The sequence below is a fragment of the Bufo bufo genome, chromosome 7 (genome assembly GCF_905171765.1).
Source record: "Bufo bufo chromosome 7, aBufBuf1.1, whole genome shotgun sequence".
In the NCBI taxonomy this organism is placed as follows: domain Eukaryota; kingdom Metazoa; phylum Chordata; class Amphibia; order Anura; family Bufonidae; genus Bufo; species Bufo bufo.
The window spans coordinates 153,321,792-153,343,240 of record NC_053395.1 but is presented as its reverse complement, the minus strand read 5'-3'; the positions used below and the strand labels follow the sequence as shown (position 1 = coordinate 153,343,240).

The 21,449-nt window shown below is 43.8% G+C and overlaps 1 protein-coding gene across 1 annotated transcript in view; it reads left to right on the top strand.

Annotated features, from left to right (window-relative positions):
* Nucleotides 1-21,449, top strand: part of LOC121008056 (potassium voltage-gated channel subfamily H member 8-like) — a 777,955-nt gene that overhangs the window by 516,639 nt on the left and 239,867 nt on the right. Inside the window, exon 4 of the mRNA XM_040440333.1 lies at nucleotides 16,842-16,975. Within this exon, the coding sequence (XP_040296267.1) occupies nucleotides 16,842-16,975 (134 nt within the window). The remainder of the gene's footprint in view (nucleotides 1-16,841; nucleotides 16,976-21,449) is intronic.

Genomic DNA, 21,449 nt, shown 5'->3' with positions numbered 1-21,449 from the left:
GGCATGTTTGGCTGACAACAAATTGCGACATGACTCCTGCTGGAAGGTGGAGCCGAGGGGTTTTGGTCTGGAAGAGTCCAGTGGCTTGGTAACGGGGTTATGCTGCACGACCCCTTCTAGTCCAGAACAGGGTAATTGAATGTTAGTGAGCCAAGAAGGAGGTACGGTGAAGGAAGAATTCAGACCATTCAAAGTGGCGCTAATGCAGAAAAAGGACTCCGTACTCCAGTGTTACCAAAAGAGGTAATCTTTTTATTCAAAGTCGACGCGTTTCAGGGGCGAACGACCCCCTTTCAAAGTAGTTGAATTTTAGCTCAATTTAATACAAACCTCTGTCCAAATTGTTGTTTCATCAAACACAGTAAGTAAACTGTCTTTCTTTAGGTATTCTCAAAATGATAGCAGCTTAAGGAACGTATTCCTCCAGACCAGAAGACCCCACAAAGGTCAGAGATTGATAGCATTCCTTCACTGAAGCTTAGGGAGAGCCCATGTTGCTGCTGGCTTCCACCAAGAAGAAAAGAGTGTAGTTCCACCAAGTACATATGGACAGTCGCAAATTCTGCACTGTCTGCAGCATAAGGTGTCTGCTCTGACCACCAAGGTATCTTCTTGGTGGAAGCCAGCAGCAACATGGGCTCTCCCTAAGCTTCAGTGAAGGAATGCCATCAATCTCTGACCTTTGTGGGGTCTTCTGGTCTGGAGAAATACGTTTCTTAACCACCTCAGCCCCCAGTGCTTAAACACCCTGAAAGACCAGGCCACTTTTTACACTTCTGACCTACACTACTTTCACCGTTTATTGCTCGGTCATGCAACTTACCACCCAAATGAATTTTACCTCCTTTTCTTCTCACTAATAGAGCTTTCATTTGGTGGTATTTCATTGCTGCTGACATTTTTACTTTTTTTGTTATTAATCGAAATTTAACTATTTTTTTGCAAAAAAATGACATTTTTCACTTTCAGTTGTAAAATTTTGCAAAAAAAACGAGATCCATATATAAATTTTGCTCTAAATTTATTGTTCTACATGTCTTTGATAAAAAAAAAACATTTTTTGGGTAAAAAAAAATGGTTTGGGTAAAAGTTATAGCGTTTACAAACTATGGTACAAAAATGTGAATTTCCGCTTTTTGAAGCAGCTCTGACTTTCTGAGCACCTGTCATGTTTCCTGAGGTTCTACAATGCCCAGACAGTACAAACACCCCACAAATGACCCCATTTCTGAAAGTAGACACCCTAAGGTATTCGCTGATGGGCATAGTGAGTTCATAGAACTTTTTATTTTTTGTCACAAGTTAGCGGAAAATGAGGATTTTTTTATTTTTTCTTACAAAGTCTCATATTCCACTAACTTGTGACAAAAAATAAAAAGTTCTATGAACTCACTATGCCCATCAGCGAATACCTTGGGGTCTCTTCTTTCCAAAATGGGGTCACTTGTGGGGTAGTTATACTGCCCTGGCATTCTAGGGGCCCAAATGTGTGGTAAGGAGTTTGAAATCAAATTCTGTAAAAAATGACGAGTGAAATCCGAAAGGTGCTCTTTGGAATATGGGCCCCTTTGCCCACCTAGGCTACAAAAAAGTGTCACACATCTGGTATCTCCGTATTCAGTAGAAGTTGGGGAATGTGTTTTGGGGTGTCTTTTTACATATACCCATGCTGGGTGAGATAAATATCTTGGTCAAATGCCAACTTTGTATAAAAAAATGGGAAAAGTTGTCTTTTGCCAAGATATTTCTCTCACCCAGCATGGGTATATGTAAAATGACACCCCAAAACACATTCCCCAACTTCTACTGAATACGGAGATACCAGATGTGTGACACTTTTTTGCAGCCTAGGTGGGCAAAGGGGCCCATATTCCAAAGAGCACCTTTCGGATTTCACTCGTCATTTTTTACAGAATTTGATTTCAAACTCCTTACCATACATTTGGGCCCCTAGAATGCCAGGGCAGTATAACTACCCCACAAGTGACCCCATTTTGGAAAGAAGACACCCCAAGGTATTCCGTGAGGGGCATGGCGAGTTCCTAGAATTTTTTATTTTTTGTCACAAGTTAGTGGAAAATGATGATTTTTTTTTTTTTTTTTCATACAAAGTCTCATATTCCACTAACTTGTGACAAAAAATAAAAACTTCCATGAACTTGCCATGCCCATCAGCGAATACCTTGGGGTCTCTTCTTTCTAAAATGGGGTCACTTGTGGGGTAGTTATACTGCCCTGGCATTCTAGGGGCCCAAATGTGTGGTAAGGAGTTTGAAATCAAATTCTGTAAAAAAATGACGAGTGAAATCCGAAAGGTGCTCTTTGGAATATGGGCCCCTTTGCCCACCTAGGCTGCAAAAAAGTGTCCCACATGTGGTATCTCCGTATTCAGTAGAAGTTGGGGAATGTGTTTTGGGGTGTCATTTTACATATACCCATGCTGGGTGAGAGAAATATCTTGGCAAAAGACAACTTTTCCCATTTTTTTATACAAAGTTGGCATTTGACCAAGATATTTATCTCACCCAGCATGGGTATATGTAAAAAGACACCCCAAAACACATTCCCCAACTTCTACTGAATACGGAGATACCAGATGTGTGACACTTTTTTGTAGCCTAGGTGGGCAAAGGGGCCCATATTCCAAAGAGCACCTTTCGGATTTGACAGGTCATTTTTTTCAGAATTTGATTTCAAACTCCTTACCACACATTTGGGCCCCTAGAATGCCAGGGCAGTATAACTACCCCACAAGTGACCCCATTTTGGAAAGAAGACACCCCAAGGTATTCCGTGAGGGGCATGGCGAGTTCCTAGAATTTTTTATTTTTTGTCACAAGTTAGTGGAAAATGATGATTTTTTTTTTTTTTTTCATACAAAGTCTCATATTCCACTAACTTGTGACAAAAAATAAAAACTTCCATGAACTCGCCATGCCCATCAGCGAATACCTTGGGGTCTCTTCTTTCTAAAATGGGGTCACTTGTGGGGTAGTTATACTGCCCTGGCATTCTAGGGGCCCAAATGTGTGGTAAGGAGTTTGAAATCAAATTCTGTAAAAAAATGACGAGTGAAATCCGAAAGGTGCTCTTTGGAATATGGGCCCCTTTGCCCACCTAGGCTGCAAAAAAGTGTCCCACATGTGGTATCTCCGTATTCAGTAGAAGTTGGGGAATGTGTTTTGGGGTGTCATTTTACATATACCCATGCTGGGTGAGAGAAATATCTTGGCAAAAGACAACTTTTCCCATTTTTTTATACAAAGTTGGCATTTGACCAAGATATTTATCTCACCCAGCATGGGTATATGTAAAAAGACACCCCAAAACACATTCCCCAACTTCTACTGAATACGGAGATACCAGATGTGTGACACTTTTTTGTAGCCTAGGTGGGCAAAGGGGCCCATATTCCAAAGAGCACCTTTCGGATTTCACTCGTCATTTTTTACAGAATTTGATTTCAAACTCCTTACCACACATTTGGGCCCCTAGAATGACAGGGCAGTATAACTACCCCACAAGTGACCCCATTTTGGAAAGAAGACACCCCAAGGTATTCAATGAGGGGCATGGCGAGTTCATAGAGAAAAAAATAATTTGGCACAAGTTAGCAGAAATTGATTTATTTATTTTTTCTCACAAAGTCTCCCTTTCCGCTAACTTGGGACAAAAATTTCAATCTTTCATGGACTCTATAAGCCCCTCAGCAAATACCTTGGGGTGTCTTCTTTCCAAATTGGGGTCATTTCTGGGGTGTTTGTACTGCCCTGGCATTTGAGGGTCTCCGCAATCATTACATGTATGCCCAGCATTAGGAGTTTCTGCTATTCTCCTTATATTGAGCATACGGGTAATGAGATTTTTTTTTCCGTTCAGCCTCTGGGCTGAAAGAAAAAAATGAACGGCACAGATTTTTTCATTCGCATCGATCAATGTGGATGAAAAAATCTCTGCCAAAAAAAGAAAAAGAAGGGGAAGGTGTCTGCCAGGACATAGGAGCTCCGCCCAACATCCATACCCACTTAGCTCGTATGCCCTGGCAAACCCGATTTCTCCATTCACATCAATCGATGTGGATGAATAAATCATTGCCGGGATTTTTTTTTTTTATATATATATACAAAGTGTTTGCCAAAGTATATGAACACCGCCACCTCCTCAGCTCATATGCCTCGGCAAACGTATCTTTTACTGCAGAGGAGAAATCTCGTCTTGCAGCGCCGCATACACCGACTTGCGTGTAATCTGACAGCAGCGCAATGCTTCTGTCCGAATGCACATCAGTGCTGCAGCTAGTCGATCGGTTGGTCCACCTGGAAGGTAAAAAAAACAAAACAAAAAAGAAAAAACCAGGCCGCAAAGCAATAACTGTATTAACTTTAGAACAGAACATATTAACTTTTTTTAACTTTTTTAACTTTTTTACTTACCGGTAATTTTTTTTTTGTTTAGTTTTTTTTACCTTTATAGAACAAACCTCTCCTTCCCCATAGGACAATGTGCAAAGCGCAAATCGCCCAAAGATGTGGCAAAGTACGTTATGCACTTTATCCCAGGTGAAAGGAGAGGTTTGCAGCAGCTGTGAGTAAAAGGGCCCTAATAGCCCTGTGTGCCTGTCCTGTGAGATGCAATCCCTATGCTAAGTTTACCTGTGTGTGGTACTTCCGGAAACACTCTCCATAGCATAGGGCAGGGTGGTCAGCACAGTCAGGACAGAAATAGCGGGTGTCACGCCTTATTCCACTCCTGCTACAGACACGACATCTTTTTCGGGGTGACGGTTGGGTTGAGGTACCAGGAACGACACTGGGGAAATGTCGCCCGTGTAGACGGCTAACTACACTGGTGGATGGGGCCACGGAACCTCCTGGGTAAAGGAGGTTCTCGATGATCTCTTCCTGGAATTTGAGGAAAGATCGTGTTCTCCCAGCCTTACTGTAGAGAACAAAACTATTGTACAGCGCCAATTGAATTAAATATACAGACACCTTCTTATACCAGCGTCTGGTTCTGCGGGAAACTAAATACGGAGACAACATCTGGTCATTGAAGTCCACCCCTCCCATGAGCGCATTATAGTCGTGGACACAGAGGGGCTTTTCAATGACACGGGTTGCTCGCTCAATTTGGATTGTCGTGTCTGCGTGAATGGAGGAGAGCATGTAAACGTCACGCTTGTCTCTCCATTTCACCGCGAGCAGTTCTTCGTTACACAAGGCAGCCCTCTCCCCCCTTGCAAGACGGGTGGTTACAAGCCGTTGGGGGAAGCCCACGCGACTAGTTCGCGCGGTGCCACAGGCGCAAATCCGTTCTAGAAACAAATGCCTAAAGAGGGCCACACTTGTGTAGAAATTGTCCACATAAAGATGGTACCCCTTGCCGAATAAGGGTGACACCAAGTCCCAGACTGTCTTCCCACTGCTCCCCAGGTAGTCAGGGCAACCGACCGGCTCCAGGGTCTGATCTTTTCCCTCATAGATCCGAAATTTGTGGGTATAGCCTGTGGCCCTTTCACAGAGCTTATACAATTTGACCCCATACCGGGCACGCTTGCTTGGGATGTATTGTTTGAAGCCAAGGCGCCCGGTAAAATGTATTAGGGACTCGTCTACGCAGATGTTTTGCTCAGGGGTATACAAATCTGCAAATTTCTGGTTGAAATGGTCTATGAGGGGCCGAATTTTGTGGAGCCGGTCAAAAGCAGGGTGGCCTCTGGGACGGGAGGTGGTGTTGTCGCTAAAATGCAGAAAACGCAGGATGGTCTCAAATCGTGTCCTGGACATAGCAGCAGAGAACATGGGCATGTGATGAATCGGGTGTGTGGACCAATATGACCGCAATTCATGCTTTTTTGTCAGGCCCATGTTGAGGAGAAGGCCCAGAAAAATTTTAAGTTCGGAAACTTGGACTGGTTTCCACCGGAAAGGCTGGGCATAATAGCTTCCCGGGTTTGCGGTTATAAATTGTGTGGCATACCGGTTTGTCTCTGCCACGACTAAGTCCAAGAGCTCCGCAGTCAAGAAGAGCTCAAAAAATCCCAGGGCCGAACCGATTTGAGCTGTCTCAACCCGAACTCCAGACTGGGCGGTGAAAGGGGGAACTACTGGTGCGGCTGAAGTTGGTGACTGCCAATCAGGGTTTGCCAGCACCTCAGGGATTCTAGGGGCTCTACGGGCCTGTCTGTGCGGTGGCTGCGACGGGGTAACTATTGCACGTGCCACCGTACCAGCTTCAACTGCCCTTCTGGTGCTTGCTACTTCACCATGTTGTACGGCAGTGCTGGTACTAGGTCCAGGAAGGGCTGTGCTGCTGGTGTATGCCTCACCACGTGATCCGGCAGCGACAGCCCCACTCTGCTGCTCTTGAAGCGGATCCTGCGCAACCTGTGGTCTAGCGACATGGGGCCGGGTACGCCTGGTGCTGCCAGGGACCTCCACCTCCTCGTCCGAACTTTGGGTCAGAGAGCCACTGCTTTCCACAGGTTCATATTCTGACCCGCTAGATTCTTCAGATGAGGGTTCCCACTCCTCATCCGACTGGGTCAGAATCCTGTAGGCCTCTTTAGAAGAATACCCCCTGTTTGACATTTTGGACTACTAAATTTAGGGGTATTCCCTGAGACTACCCAAGAAAAAAAGCAAACCTGTCTTAAAAAGGGGAGGCTAGCGAAGTACCGGAGGCCGCTGCGGTTGATAAAAAATATCAAAACAGATTTTTTTATCGCCGCAGTGCGTGTAAAGTGAATGTGCAGTGATCAAAAAAAAATATTTTTTTGTCACTGCGGTGGGGCGGGCGTGGGTGAACGCACGTGTGGGCGACCGATCAGGCCTGATCGGGCAAACACTGCGTTTTGAGTGGAGGGCGAGCTAAGGTGACACTAATACTATTATAGATCTGACCGTGATCAGTTTTGATCACTTACAGATACTATAAAAGTACAAATGCTGATTAGCGATACGCTAATCAGCGAATAAAAGTGACTGCGGTGCGGTGGGGTGGGCGCTAACTGACGCTAACTACCTAACCAAGGGGCCTAAACTATCCCTAAAACCTAACAGCCAATACTAGTGAAAAAAAAAAGTGACAGTTTACACTGATCACTTTTTGTCTTTCACTAAGTGATTGACAGGGGGCGATCAAAGGGGTTATCAAAGGGTTAATTGGGGTGCAGGGGGGTGATCAGGGGCTACAGTGAAGTGTTTGGTGCTACTCACAGTTCAGTCTGCTTCTCTGCTGGATCCAACCGATGAAAAGGACCAGCAGAGAAGCAGAGAAGCCATATAACAGATCATATTTACTAATATGATCTGTTATATGGCCAGTGATTGGATTTTTTAAAAATCGCCAGCCTGCCAGCCAATGATCGTTGCTCGCAGGCTGGTGACGAACTTCTTCTTTAACTTTTGCCGGCCCGCGATGCGCATGCGCGGGCCGGCTTTGAGCGAAATCTCGCGTCTCGCGAGATGACGCGTATATGCGTGACTCTGCGCAGCGCTGCCACCTCCGGAACGCGATCCTGCGTTAGGCGGTCCGGAGGTGGTTAAGCTGCTATTATTTTGAGAATACCTAAAAAAAGACCGTCTACTTACTGTGTTTGATGAAACAACAATTTGGACAGAGGTTTGTGTCTCAGTCTCATTAAATTGAGCTAAAATTAAACTACTTTGGAAGGGGGTCGTTCGCCCCTGAAGCGCGTCGACTTTGAATAAAAAGATTACCTCTTTTGGTAACACTGGAGTACGGAGTCCTTTTTCTGCATCAGCGCCACTTTGAATGGTATAAACTCTTCCTTCACCGCATCCTTCCTTATCCCATTAACCGTGATCCACGGAAAAGGGCACAGACCTGGGCAGCAGACCCAGACTTCCCCGTAAGCTGGATGGGAAAAATCCAGCAAGGCGACTCATAGGCGTTGTGACTCATCACAACCCCATCTGGTTAGCAAAATCAGTGTATCTGTATTACCATAATTGTAAGATTCTACACACGAGGCGCTGCCTCCTCTCCCTTTTTTTCTTCTTTTATAAAAAAGGAGGTACGGCAGTCTCGCGTAAAACACTGCGGGCTGCACCAGGGTCTACAAGGAATGAGAGTTCCTTCCCTGCCCCCTCAAGGGTGACTCGAGGGGCGGGGCCGACAGGAGGGGCGGAGACTTCCATACATGGAGTGTCCTCTCCCTGCACTGGTTTGCCAGCGTCCTATTGCGATGAGGGAGGCGGAGTGCCTCCATGTCGCTGTTGATTGGTTGGCCACAGATGTCTGCTCCGTTTGATGTGTCCGGGCTTGCTACACCCATAACAGACACGAGGTGACGGGCGTTCTCCACCATCTTCTCCTGACATTACGGCTATCACAGCCGCTCAAGTTTTCTTAGTGTTACTTTCCAAGCCCTTTGCAAAAGACTTCCAGGGTCAGGGATTTCCACTCAGGACGACAAGGGCTTTGTCACAAGGGCTTTGTTTATCTCTGGTCGCAGACCATTGACAAACGAGCGGGCCAGGAGTCTGAGGTGTACAGCTTCATTCTGGCTGAAACCCATGTCCTTGTAATTTTGCTTGACTCTCAACAGTTTCGGTTTTCTTCTGAGCCATGTCCTGCAATGTGGTAGATTGCTCAGCTAACTTCGCTTTTGCCCATTTGTGTAACCTCTCTATGAAGTATTCCCCAGACTCATGATCCTGAGGGTTGAAGGTCAGACCCCTTAGGATAGTGGGGATATGGTCCGTTATTAGTGAAGAATACTCCCGTCTTGTTTTCCCCAATGCTCTGTAGGTCTGATCATGTACATCCATACGTTTGATGTACCTGTGACAGTTTTCTGGAAAAGGGCATGGGATGGGTTTCAGCATCTGGCAGCAGGTTCACTATGGTGAATAACTGCTGCAAGGTGAAGGACACATGTTTTGGAGGTCCTTGTGGTTGGGTAAGAGCTAGGGCTTCCTTTACAACTTCGAAATTGCCCCTTTCTTTGTAATTCATTAATCTGTTCCTGGAGCAGAGTAGGTCTGGGGAGGCTCAAGGGTTGGGTGCCGGAGCCACTATATTCTATTGGGGGTGGTCGCTTAGGGGTCTGTGTGTTTGAGTCTACAGGACCAGCAACACTGTCTGGATTTTCTTGTTCAGGTACTTCGGACAGTCCCCCTATCATGATCGAGGCAGGAGGTGGATTGCTAGGGGCCATAAACGTGCCGCCTGGATTTATTATTCAAGCAAAAAAGTGTATTGTGTAAAGATTCAAGTGCCTGTTCGAGTCCAAATGGCAGAATGAGAAAATAAATATCCCCGGGGGGGGGGGGCCAACTACACAGCAGGGATGTATCTAACATCTATCTAATTTGTCCACAAAACAGAATAAGGGCATGTATCGTATTAAGAAGTACATGACAAGATGAAAGAAGTGCGCTGTAGATTAATTACAGGAGGGCTTTGTTCTCAAGATGAGAGGAAAAAGTACCAGGCAGAAAAGGAAGTACGCTCTCTCCCTCTCTCTCCTTGTACTTTTCTAAGTGCAATTCTAAGCAGCAGAATAGTTAGCAAAAACAGACAAGGAAGGACTTATTGAAGTTTCCTTAAATCCTTTTTTTTCTGTGTAAAACAGCAGATCATGAATCTAATTTTAGTTTAAACTACAGTAAGTGGAAGAAAAGTAAAATGTGCATTATTTCTAAACTTTCCAGCGCAGTGATGCGCTAGGTCCATCCGGCGTCAATGATAGCAACGATCTGAGTCCTTTTTATATAACTATTATGTTATGTTGTTGTCTTGTTGCCATTGACTTGTAAAGAGTATCATACTGTATATTGGCTATGTTGTACCTGTTGTGTAATTGTTTTATGTAAGTGCTATTTATGAGATACCAATGGTCGCATTGTCCTTTATTACGTGGAGCAGTGGCGTAACTACAATTGACTGGGCCCCACAGCAAATTTTTGAACTGGCCCCTTCCCCCAGCAACTTCTTCGCAACCCCCAACTCACATGCAACACCCCTTCGGCTAGTCAAGATTGAGCTCTCAGATGAGACCCGTTATCCGCTCTGTCCGTTTTCTACAGTGTCACTGTATATAAACTCCCTGTATAATACTGTTGAGGGGTCCTTGACAATAAAATCTTTTAGTCTTCTTCCTGTGGGGGGGCCCTTGTGGGTCTGGGTCCCAAAGCAGCTACTTCCCCTGCTTCCCCTATAGCTACGCCCCTGACGTGGAGCGTCACCACATGCTTCAGGGCCATGAGGAATGCATAATTCATCGCTCAATGGACAGCCTGTTTTACATGTTTATATGCAATAAAGGACATTTCTGGGTGAGTGTTGTGGCTTTCAGGCTGAAACTGGGACATCAGTGTACCAGAGGATGTTCTGGTGGGCGGTGGGCCCAAGCTCTGATACAATAATGGGACCCTTTCAAAACAAGCCTAGCAGAATATAATTTGGAGCTGACCGTGGAACCAATAACTAGCAGATATCCTATTAAACCTATTGATGATAACTCTTGAATGTGCAATGACAACAAAAATGACCAGTACTTAACAGTGAATGTGCATATGTCCTGTATACACAGAGTATAGACCCCCACAATAATTTCCTGTGGTGGGCTCAAGAAAACTCATTCAGACATTGACAGCTTTCTTTCATATTTGGAATTACTTCTGTTAGGGGCTCAAGCACACAGCCATGTCGTGTTTTGCAGTCCACAAATTGCGGATTCGCAGAACACGAATGCTGGCAGTGTGTGTTTTGCAATTTGTAGAATGAAACGGGCGCCCATGATAGAAATGCATATTCTTGTCCGCAAAATGGATGAGAATAGGATATGTTCTATTTTTTTTTTTTTGTGGGGCCACGGTGACGGAATGGAGCAACTGTCCGCATCTTTTTGGGCCCAATTGAAGTAAAAGGGTCTGCATCCAAGCCACAAAAAATGCGGCTCAGATACAGACCCAAACAACAGTTGTGTGTATGGCCCCTAACTATTATATTGAAATAAAAACTTGGAGAAGAGTCCTGCCAAATGTTACAGCAGGATGTTTTTTGCCGTATATCAGCTTTAATGAATGAAGACTAAGCTAAGTAATGAGCAATAGCAAGAGTATATTGTTCTTCTGCCAAGACTAGGAAGAGCTATGGGAGTTGGATACAGCAGTGTTTCTCTGTTTCACTGTAAGGGTGGTATTACATTGCCTGATCCTCAGGCAGTGCGAGTGCAGATGATAATCATCCATCGCCGCACATTTGTACCGTCGTGATTACACAGGACAATGCAAGCTTTGAATGTGGGGGGAATGATTGCTACCGCAGTCGTTCCTCCCTCATTTTCTTCTATAGGTGTTTGGCAGCACATCCCTGATCACACAGTATGATGCCGATAATCGGGCATCTTTCATCCTGATAAAAGATGCCCATCAGCTAATGAACAAGCATTTGCTTGTCCATCGGCTGCTCAATTATTCAGGCCAATCATCTGGAATGAGCATCCCTATTCCTGATAATTGGTTTGAAATCGCACAGTCCAATAGGACTTTAAATCAGAGCCGAATCTGCCTGTGTACTGTCTATGATCAGTAATGTAATCCTGTCTATCTAGTCTCGAAGAGTACATAAATTAGGGGCATCTGTTGGTTGGCAGTGCACTATAAAAGCAAATCAGTCGCTGCTTATGAGCAGCTATAGATTTGCATCATAATTTACATCAATTTCTACTTCATTTGTGATAAATTTGTCAGGCAGCAGAGGCCACATTCCCTCCCTTTATATCCCACCCAATTTCCTTGTCACAAAAAATTATGGGAGAAGCACAAGGTGGCAGTCACACATTTTTGTACAAAATGCGGCTCGCACAAAAGTTTGTGACTTTTGTATGCAAGAAAAGTGACAATAAATTCCTCCAGTATAATTTACTTTCTTGTCTTGTATTCTGTATTCTAGTTCACAACTGCATTCTCAATTCTGCAGGCATCAGAGCTGAAATATATCAGCATTCACTGCTTGTTCAGTGCCTGCACAATACTTTGCATGACAGTATTTCTAATAACGTGCTCATGCACAGATTATAATAACACCCAACAGAATAGTGAATGCAGCTCTGGAGTATAAAACAGATTGTAATTCAGCAAAACATACAAGATAAGTAATGTCTTGTATTTATATTATTCAATGTTTTTATATTTAATTATACAAAATAGTATGGACACATGATAAAAAGATTAGATACTGTAGGGATGTTTATTGTGTAAATTAGTTTTCTCTTCATACAGAACATCATTACCCAGTGACATAGAACAAATAACATTCTGCCGAAACGGAGATTTTAGTGGCAGAAAGTATCATAATTTTAGGAAGAATAGGTGTAAAAGGTATTGCCTGAGATCAGATAAAATCTAGAGGGGGGATACTAAACGACAAAAAACTAAAGACCCATTACCTGGTAAATTTCCCATTGTCCTACTGTTGCAAGGAGAGAGAAAGAGAGTACGCCTTTAAGTGTTGATTTATACAATTTTTTACGCATAGTCATTTGTGTATGAAACAACCTCTTTTTCTTTTCTTTAGTAAATTTAAGTCCTGTATTATTTCCTTACTGGCCTTGTCACCCTAACGTCCGCTAAAATGCAGGAACAGTGCCGGCCATTTTATGGGTTTTTTTTGTTCATGCATTTTAACATCAGAAATGATCTTTTATCACCCGCATTGTGCTGTGCTGCAGTCAAGGACTACTACTATGCCCTAACAGCATTGTGCTCAGTGTCGGACTGGGGTACCTAGGGCCCACCTGTAAAATTTATTTTGGAGGCCCACCGTATGGATACATTCAAATATAATAAATAATCTAACAAGTTTTTTATATGAACATAGGCTGGTTGAGGTGCTGTACACTGAATATATGTATGTAGTGCAGTAGGTCTACTGTGTTATGTGCCACTTGTGCAGGGGGTAGGAGACTAGGGGCCCACCTTGCTTGGGGGCCCACCGGGGAATTCCCCTGTACCCCTGTGGGCCAGTCCAAGCCTGATTGTGCTTGATTTGCACAACAACAAAAGGTGAGCACGGTGCCACACAGCGTCCCTCTACCTTCCGGTGCTTTATCTGGTGATATGCTAGGTTGGTGCTGTGTGGTTTGTATTGATAGATTCTTTGACCCTAGTCTCTAGAACCATTTGCTAGCTTTTATCCCTTACCTTTTGCTTCCCCTCCCACTTGCTGCAAAGTTTGAGGAGGTTTCCTTGGTTTTGTGTGCATTAGGCTGCATTCATACGAACGTGGTGTTTTGCGGATCCGCAAATTGCGGATCCACAAAAACACGGATCCAGGCACATGTGCGTTCCGCAACTTGTGGACTGCACATGCCGTGGCTGTCATAAAAAATGCCTATTCTTGTCTGCAGTTGCGGACAAGAATAGGACATGTTATATTTTTTTTGCGGGGCCGTGACACGGAGCAACGGAGGCGGACAGCACATGGTAAGCTGTCCACATCTTTTGTGTGGAACAGATACAGACTCATTCATACGCTCGTTTGAATGAAACCTTATGTTGTAACTGAACAAGGAACAGGTCCAATTCCGAAACACGTCTTAGGCTACATGCACACGACCGTATGTGTTTTGCGGTCCGCAAATTGCGGATCCGCAAAAAAACGGATGACATTCCGTATGGCATCTGGTTTTTTTGCGGATCCATTGTAATAATGCCTATCCTTGTCCGCAAACTAGAAAAAAATAGGACATGCACTATCTTTTTGGCGGAGCAACGGAACGGACATACTGTTGCGGACAGCACACGGTGTGCTGTCCGCGTTTTTTGCGGACCCACTGATATGAATGGGTCCGCATCCTATCCGCAAAAAAAATGGATCGGACATGGAAACAAAATACGGTCTTGTGCATGAGGCCTTATTTGTACAATAAAAAATCTGTAGATTTCTTGAAAACGTTTCACTCGTTCTTCCAACGAGCTTTCTCAATTCTGAGAAAGAATTGAGAAAATTAAGAGTAGAAAGCTCGTTGAGAAAGTTCGTTGGAAGAACGAGTGAAACGTTTTCAAGAAATCTACAGTAAGTCCAGTTGCCTTGATTTATTCTTTACAGATATACCATGACCCGGATAAATGAGAACCTTCACAGACACTGAAGACTTGTGAAAGTGTCTTCCTCCAGCAACTTAACTTCTGAGTCCCGGTCATTCCTTTCTGCGTGCTGTCCCAGTTGCGCCTCTCTGGTACTGGCCAGTGTTTGGCTGTAGCAGTTAGATGTTGTTGCCATGACATTGTTGCTACAGCTAAATAAATATTGCCAAGTGGAAAGGAACAGAGTGACACCACTGAAACATAGAGGAGATTTACAACAGATTTTGTCTCAGACAACTCCTTCAAATGGGGTTTTCTGGGATTAGATAGGTCATCAATATCTGAACGGTGGGGGTCCAACTCCCAGAATCCCTGCCAATTAGGTGTTTGAAGAGGATGCAGTGAGCTCTGCAGCCTACTTACAACATACCAAGCACAGTGCTGTACATGGCATAGTGGCTGTGCTTGGTACTACAGCCCAGGCCCATTCTCTTGAATGGGACTGAGCTGCATGTAGGCTATGTGACCGATGAATGTGACGTCACTGGCCTGAGAGCAGGTCACTGCGCTCTCCAGTGCTCCGTGGCCTCTTCGAAGAGCTGATTGATTGGAAAGCCAGGAGTTAGTCCCCCACCGATCTGATAATGATGACCTGTCCTTAGGATAAGTCCTCAATATTCTACTCTTAGAATCTTCCTCTTGAACTTGATCAGTGTGGACTGTGATACTTTGTATGTATTTATGGTAATTACAGGCTTCACCATGTTAGCCCTGTGTACTGTTTTCTATGTAATATTCATTATTCTGGCCTTTCATGATAAAAGGTTCAGACCAGAAGAGGAAAATGTTATCTTGCAAAAAATATAAAAATGTCTGTGATTTTCCCATGTATTCCTGAGAATTTCTACTAATTGCTCTTTTCTGAACAAACTGAGTCCTAAAAGTCTCCAATATTATTAAGCTGTGCAGTTACCCTGGAGCCAGCAGACTGTGCACCTATCACCCTTGACTGTGTACTGTATTGTGGACCCCTACTAGTGTGACACCAAGGTCCTCAGCTATACCATGAAATATTCTCCCACCAGTAATACAGAGAAACTGTCTCTCCCCAATTGCTTCAACCCTCTGTTCTAAGCACATGTTCTACCTGGGACAGGTGATCTCAACAAAGTTCAAAGGATGAAGTTCATGAAATGAAATAAAATTAAAAGGCTTTTTTTTTTACTTTACATTTAACAGGGTATTGAATTTTGAAACTTTGCAGAAAATATTTCAAACTTTTCGCTATATCCAACTCTCTAACAACAATCTGTGCTCTCTGCAAAATACCTCTCAACTCAAGAACTTACTGGAATCATCACTATACCCTAAGCACAATCTTTCTTCTTTCTTACATATACATATCCAAATGGGAAACTGAGATGTTGAGTTACTTGCCTACCAGAATCATACACCCCATATTACCTTATCCAACCACTGTACCTCCATCTCTGACGTGATGTACACTCGGGGGTTATCCCCCAAACTGCCCTTTGTAAGAGAGCTTGAAATGGTTCAGTTGAAGGATGTACTATAAACTGCAGGGCTCTCTGGAGAAAGAAAAATTCCACCATACAACCCGCCAACTGATCTCTTCCTTCTTTTGAATCACTTTCAAATCTATACCTTAGCCTGGAAACAGGTGTCTGTAGACTTACATTATGTCAAGATATACTGTATGTCTCTACTGATGGACCGTTATGATAAACCAGGGGCGTAGCTAAAGGCTCATGGGCCCTGGTGCAAGGGTTCAGCTTGGGCCTCCCTTCCCTCAGTGCTTTGTGACCAGGGGCAGAGGCATAGCTTTCATGCTGTCTGAGGCAAAAATTGACACGGCACTTCCAGCCAATGCCAAATTCTTGACCTAACCCCTTCCCTCCAGCCAGAAGTGTAACTTGAAGATTCTGGGCCCAGTGCGAAATCTATGACAGAGCCCTCCCAGCATGTACTTTGTATAATACCAGTGTCTTCTTATGTGGTACAAGGGTCTTTGGGCCCCCTAAGGCTCCTGGGCCAATAGCGACTACTATCTCTGCACCCCCTATAGCTACACCCATGTGATAAACCTATCTTACATTAGGTACCCCGGATAACATATGTTCACCCCATTGTACAGACTCCATAATATGTTTGACTGTCCAGTGTAGGAGCCTGTGGAACAAATGAACCCTGCACTATGCCTTATTCTCCATCTGCCACTTTTCTCCTTTACCTTTTCTCCTGTCCCTACATCACTTCCCAATTTTACTGCCCTCTAACACTCCCTTTCTACATGAATACTCTGATATCTATTATTTCTTGCCATCAGGGAATGTCTTGAATAATGAACATTCTGCAGATTTTAAAATTCACAGCATGTTCGTCATTGCTGCAAAATCCGCGCTGAAAAGCCAAAAACTGAAACAGCGCCCCCCCCCTTCAATGCCAATTTCTTAACATAACCCCTTCCCTTCAGCTCATGGCCCTTCGGCTGCCCCCCTCTTGTCCCTACCTGGTGCTCCCTGGGGTGATCACCTCACCTGGCCTCATTGGTGGTGCACCCCTGCCTGCATTGAATTACAAAGGTGCAGATAGGCACCAATCCACATCTGAATCCACATCAGAAATCTGTTTTCAGCATACGAAAAAAAAAAAAAGGGAAATCTGTGCCATGTGAACGTGGCCCTATACTGCACTTGCTGTTTGTTACACCATATCTGCTAAGTTAATAAAATGTCTGCTTGTATGCCTCTCTTTTTACAGATGATGATTTAGAGGTTTACACTGACACCAGGCCACCTGGATTCAACGCCAACCGCAGGAGAAGTAGAGCCGTACTGTATCACCTCTCCGGACATCTGCAAAAGCAGGATAAGAGCAAGCTCAAGCTGAATAATGTAAGTGTGCAGCGGGAGCTTCTCATCTGATCTGTGCAGGGGAAGTAGTATTTTAACTAGAGATGAGCGAATTTCTTAAAAGTTTGATTTGGCTGATTTATCACATTTCACCCAAAAATTTGCTTTGTGACTAATTACTTCGTCACGAAGCGCATTTTTTTGTAAGTAGTGGGTGCAATGACGGGGAGCTGCGATAGCGCCGCCCCCGTCATTGTACCCCTCAGATGCCGAGCTCATACATGATCACAGCATCTGAGTGTAAAATTAACAATACATTATTTTTTTAAATCAAACTTACCTCCTCCATTTGCTCTCGACGGGCTGGCCGCCGCTATCTTGCTTGAAGATCTCGGCCGAAATCCTGTGCGGCGCGAGATTACGATGACGTCATCACACCGCCAGCTATTTCAGGTTAAATCGATTCGCTGACATGAAGCACGAGGAAATTCGGCTTCTAGGCAAATTGAATTTATCCTAAAATTCGGATCGATTCGCTCATCTCTAATTTTAATTATAGATATATGTTTTACATTTTACATTGCATTATGATCTGAAAGGGCTTCATGCTTTTGACAATTAGGGCGCCTTCACATGCAGCGGATTTTGTTGCAGGAAATTTCTGCGGCTGAAAATCAGTTCCTTCATCTGAATAAGGTTATTTGGGAAGCATCCACATTCATATGAATGGAACTGATTTTCAGTCGCTCAAATTCTCTGCAATAAAATCCGTTACTCAATGAGAACATATTTTAGCGCTTAATGACAAGTCACCATTTAGAGATTTTTGTCATTGTTTGCAGATACATATACGTTTTGTATGACTTTGGCCTCATGCACACGACCGTTCCGTTTTTTTGCGGTCTGCAAAATCGCGGGTCCGCAAAAAAAGGAAGCCGCCCGTGTGCCTTCCGTAATTTGCGGAACGGGCGGCTCATTGTAAAAATGCCTATTCTTGTCCGCAAAACGGACAAGAATAGGACATGCTATATTTTTTTGGGCGGGGGCCATCGAACGGTGCAAAGGATGCGGACAGCACACAGAGTGCTGTCCGCATCTTTTGCGACCCCATTGAAGTGAATGGTTCCGCACCCGAGCCGCAATAAATGCAGCTTGGATGCGGACCACAACAACGGTCATGTGCATGAGGCCTTTTTTTGTAAATCTGTCAGCTGAATGCTGCCCTGTTTAATGCTGCACTATTAAAATGCATTAAAAATGCAAAAAAAGTAAATAAAATTATTCAGGTAACAGACCCTACGGTTATGTTCAGACATGGGCGTAATCCATAGCAATTTACAGTACAAGATATGAGGATGGGGTTTCAAAATCCTATCCACAAATACCTGCAAAATTCTGTGCAGAAAAATGAGCATGCTGTAGCCTACCTATTATCTTGCAAAAAAGATGGATATTTTCACCACAAATTTTACATATTCAACATACAGTATAGGATGAAATCTTCGGTGAATCCACAGCATAATTTGAGGAATAATGAATAATAAATTAAAGAGGCGAATACTCCATCCACCTATCCGTGACTCCCCTGATATATAATCAGTGACGGCTGCCGCGCTACATGCTGATACACAACCGCCATAAGGCACTGATGGAGAGGCAGGTGGAGGGCTTCCGTCATGAATACTGCACTATGAGCACTAGAATAATAAGTCTTCTGTATTCCGGTTCTATTAACCAAATGGCAGAACATTTGGACCCATAAAAAGGACCTGACCCTAAATGATGTGTCCTTAAACTGCTTTATTTTCATACTTTCAAGCTTTTCGCAAATAGGGTCTGGGAGGCAGGTGAGTGGGGCAATGACACAACCTTAGACCATGCATACGTTATCATAGATCCCTTTGGTGACACACTACACCCCCTCAATTCACGTTTGGGCCGCTGGGGGTGAGTCTGATGATGGAGCATGCCAGCACTGCAGTTAAAGTTCACGAGGGCTGCTTTCTTTCCATGCAGCAACTAGGTGATTTTCCAGAACTTACAAGAGTCCATGAGATCTAAAAAAATTTCTGGGAGCCCACCAGACATTCTGGGAGAGTTGGCAAGTATTTAGTTTAGTGTTAAATGGGTTAACCATGGTCTGATATGATTGTGTCTGCAGCCACTAACACTAAAGGATGCATTCATCTTAATGACTTAAGCCTCATTCACACGTCTCTGTTTTGGTTAGGGCTCGTGCACACGAATGTATTTTCTCTCCGTGTCCATTCCATTTTTTTGTGGACCGTATGTGGAACCATTTATTTCAATGGGTCCGCAAAGAAAATGGAAGTTACTCCGTGTGCATTCCGTTTCCGTATGTCCGTATACCTGTTCCGCAAAAAAATAGGACATGTCCTAATATTATCCGCATTATGGACAAGGATAGTACTGTTCTATTAGGTGCCGGCTGTTCCGTTCCGCAAAATACAGAATGCACATAGACGTCATCTGGATTGTTTTGAAGACCACAAAAGATATATGGTCACGTGCATGAGCCCATAGTGATTTCTAGAGATGAGCGAATTTCTTAAAAGTTTGATTCGGCTGATTCGCCGAATTTCACCCAAAAATTTGCTCCGTGACGAAGCGCATTTTTTTGTAAGTAGTGGGTGCAAGAAGATCTCGGACGAAATCCTGTCGGCGCGAGATTACGTCATCACACCGCACAGGATTTCGGCTGAGATCTTCAAGCAAGATGGAGGCTGGTGGCCCGTCGCGAGCAAATGGAGGAGGTAAGTCAGAATTTTTTTGTTTTTTATATAATTTCAGGTTAAATCGATTCGCTGACACGAAGCACGAGGAAATTCGGCTTCTAGGCGAATCGAATTTATCCTAAAATTCGGATCGAATTCCACTTCGTAGGATTTGATTCGCTCATCTCTAGTGATTTCCATCAGTGATTGTGAGCCAAAACCAGGATTGGAGCCTCCACAGACATAAGGTATGAGGGAAAGATCTTCACCTCTTCTGTGTTTAGAGCAGCACCTGGTTTTGGCTCAAAATCACTGATGGAAATCACTGACCAAACACTAAAGTGTGAATAAGCCATTACAGAGGGTTAACACAGGGTTTTATTTTGGCTAGTAAATGGGTTTAAAGAACAAGCACACATACTTAACCCCTTAAGGACGACCACCATACATGTATGTCAGAAGTCCAGGGATTAAGGGTGTATTAGACACCCAGATCAGGCAGACGATTGTCAGGAGGGAAGCGTTCCTTCCAGGCAATCGTCTGCTCACTACCAGAGGAGACCACTGCTATTACATGCAGCGATCTCCTCCGCAAAATGGGGAGGAGCGATTGCTATGCCATCTAGTGCTGTCTAGTGGTTTGCTGGCAGCAGATTGTAATTAGACAGCACGATCTGCCACCTGCAAACAAACATTTTTAAGCATGCTTAAAAAATAACAACTGCCCGATGAATGAGCGTTTGCTCGTTCATCGGGCAATCAGCGGCAGTATTACACTGCAAGCTGATCGCTAACAAGCATTCATACGAATGTTCGTTAGCCATAATTGGGCAGAGAATCTGCCAATGTAATACACCCTTTAAGCTAGGAACTGAGCAGGTGCCATAGCTGCCAGATGCCTGCTCTTTTACACAGTAGACACCTGTAGGCAATGTCCGTGATCAGCGGTAACACTGATCATGGACATTTAACCCTTCAGATGCATGGTAAATTGTGACCATGGCATCTGAGAAGTAAAACCCCAGGAGCACTGTGCCGAGGTCGAGGTATCCGTTCGATTGCTATTGCAGCCTCGGATCCTCTGAAGGTCTGCCATAACAATGTTCCTATCGAGCCCTATCTGTGGCAGGGCTATATAGGAATATAAGGAATATCCAATAGACTGCAATGGTAATTCACTACAGTCTGTTAGAGAAGCGATCAGAGGATCTCATGTCAAAGTCCCTACAGTGTTCAATGAACAAAATAGGAAAACTAATGATTGCCAGTTATAGTCAACCAGGGTAACTTAAAAAAAAAGTTTAAAAAAGTTTTTAAAAATATAACAAAGAAAATAAAAAATATAAAAGTTTAAATCACACCTCCTTCCCCAAAATAAAACAAAAAAATACTAAACCAATAAAAAAGACACATCATGCCCATCACGGTGTGCAAAAGCGTCTGTATTATGTAAATATAACAATATCAATCCCATACGGTGAAAAAATGAAAAAAAACGCCAGTCTGCCATTTTTTCTCACTTCAACTCCTCAAAAATTTTTAGAAAAAGTGATCAAAAAGTCACACACACTTCAAAATAGTATCACTGAAAAGTACAGATCGTCCTGCAAAAATAAACTGCCTCATACAGCTCCGTAAGCATAACTACAAAAAAGTTTTAGGGGTCAGAATAAAGTGATTAGAGATTAGCGAATCGAAGTTGACGAAGTGGAATTCGATACGAATTTCAGGTTTTATTAGATTCGCACCGAATCCAAATTTCCTCGCGATTCGTGGTAACG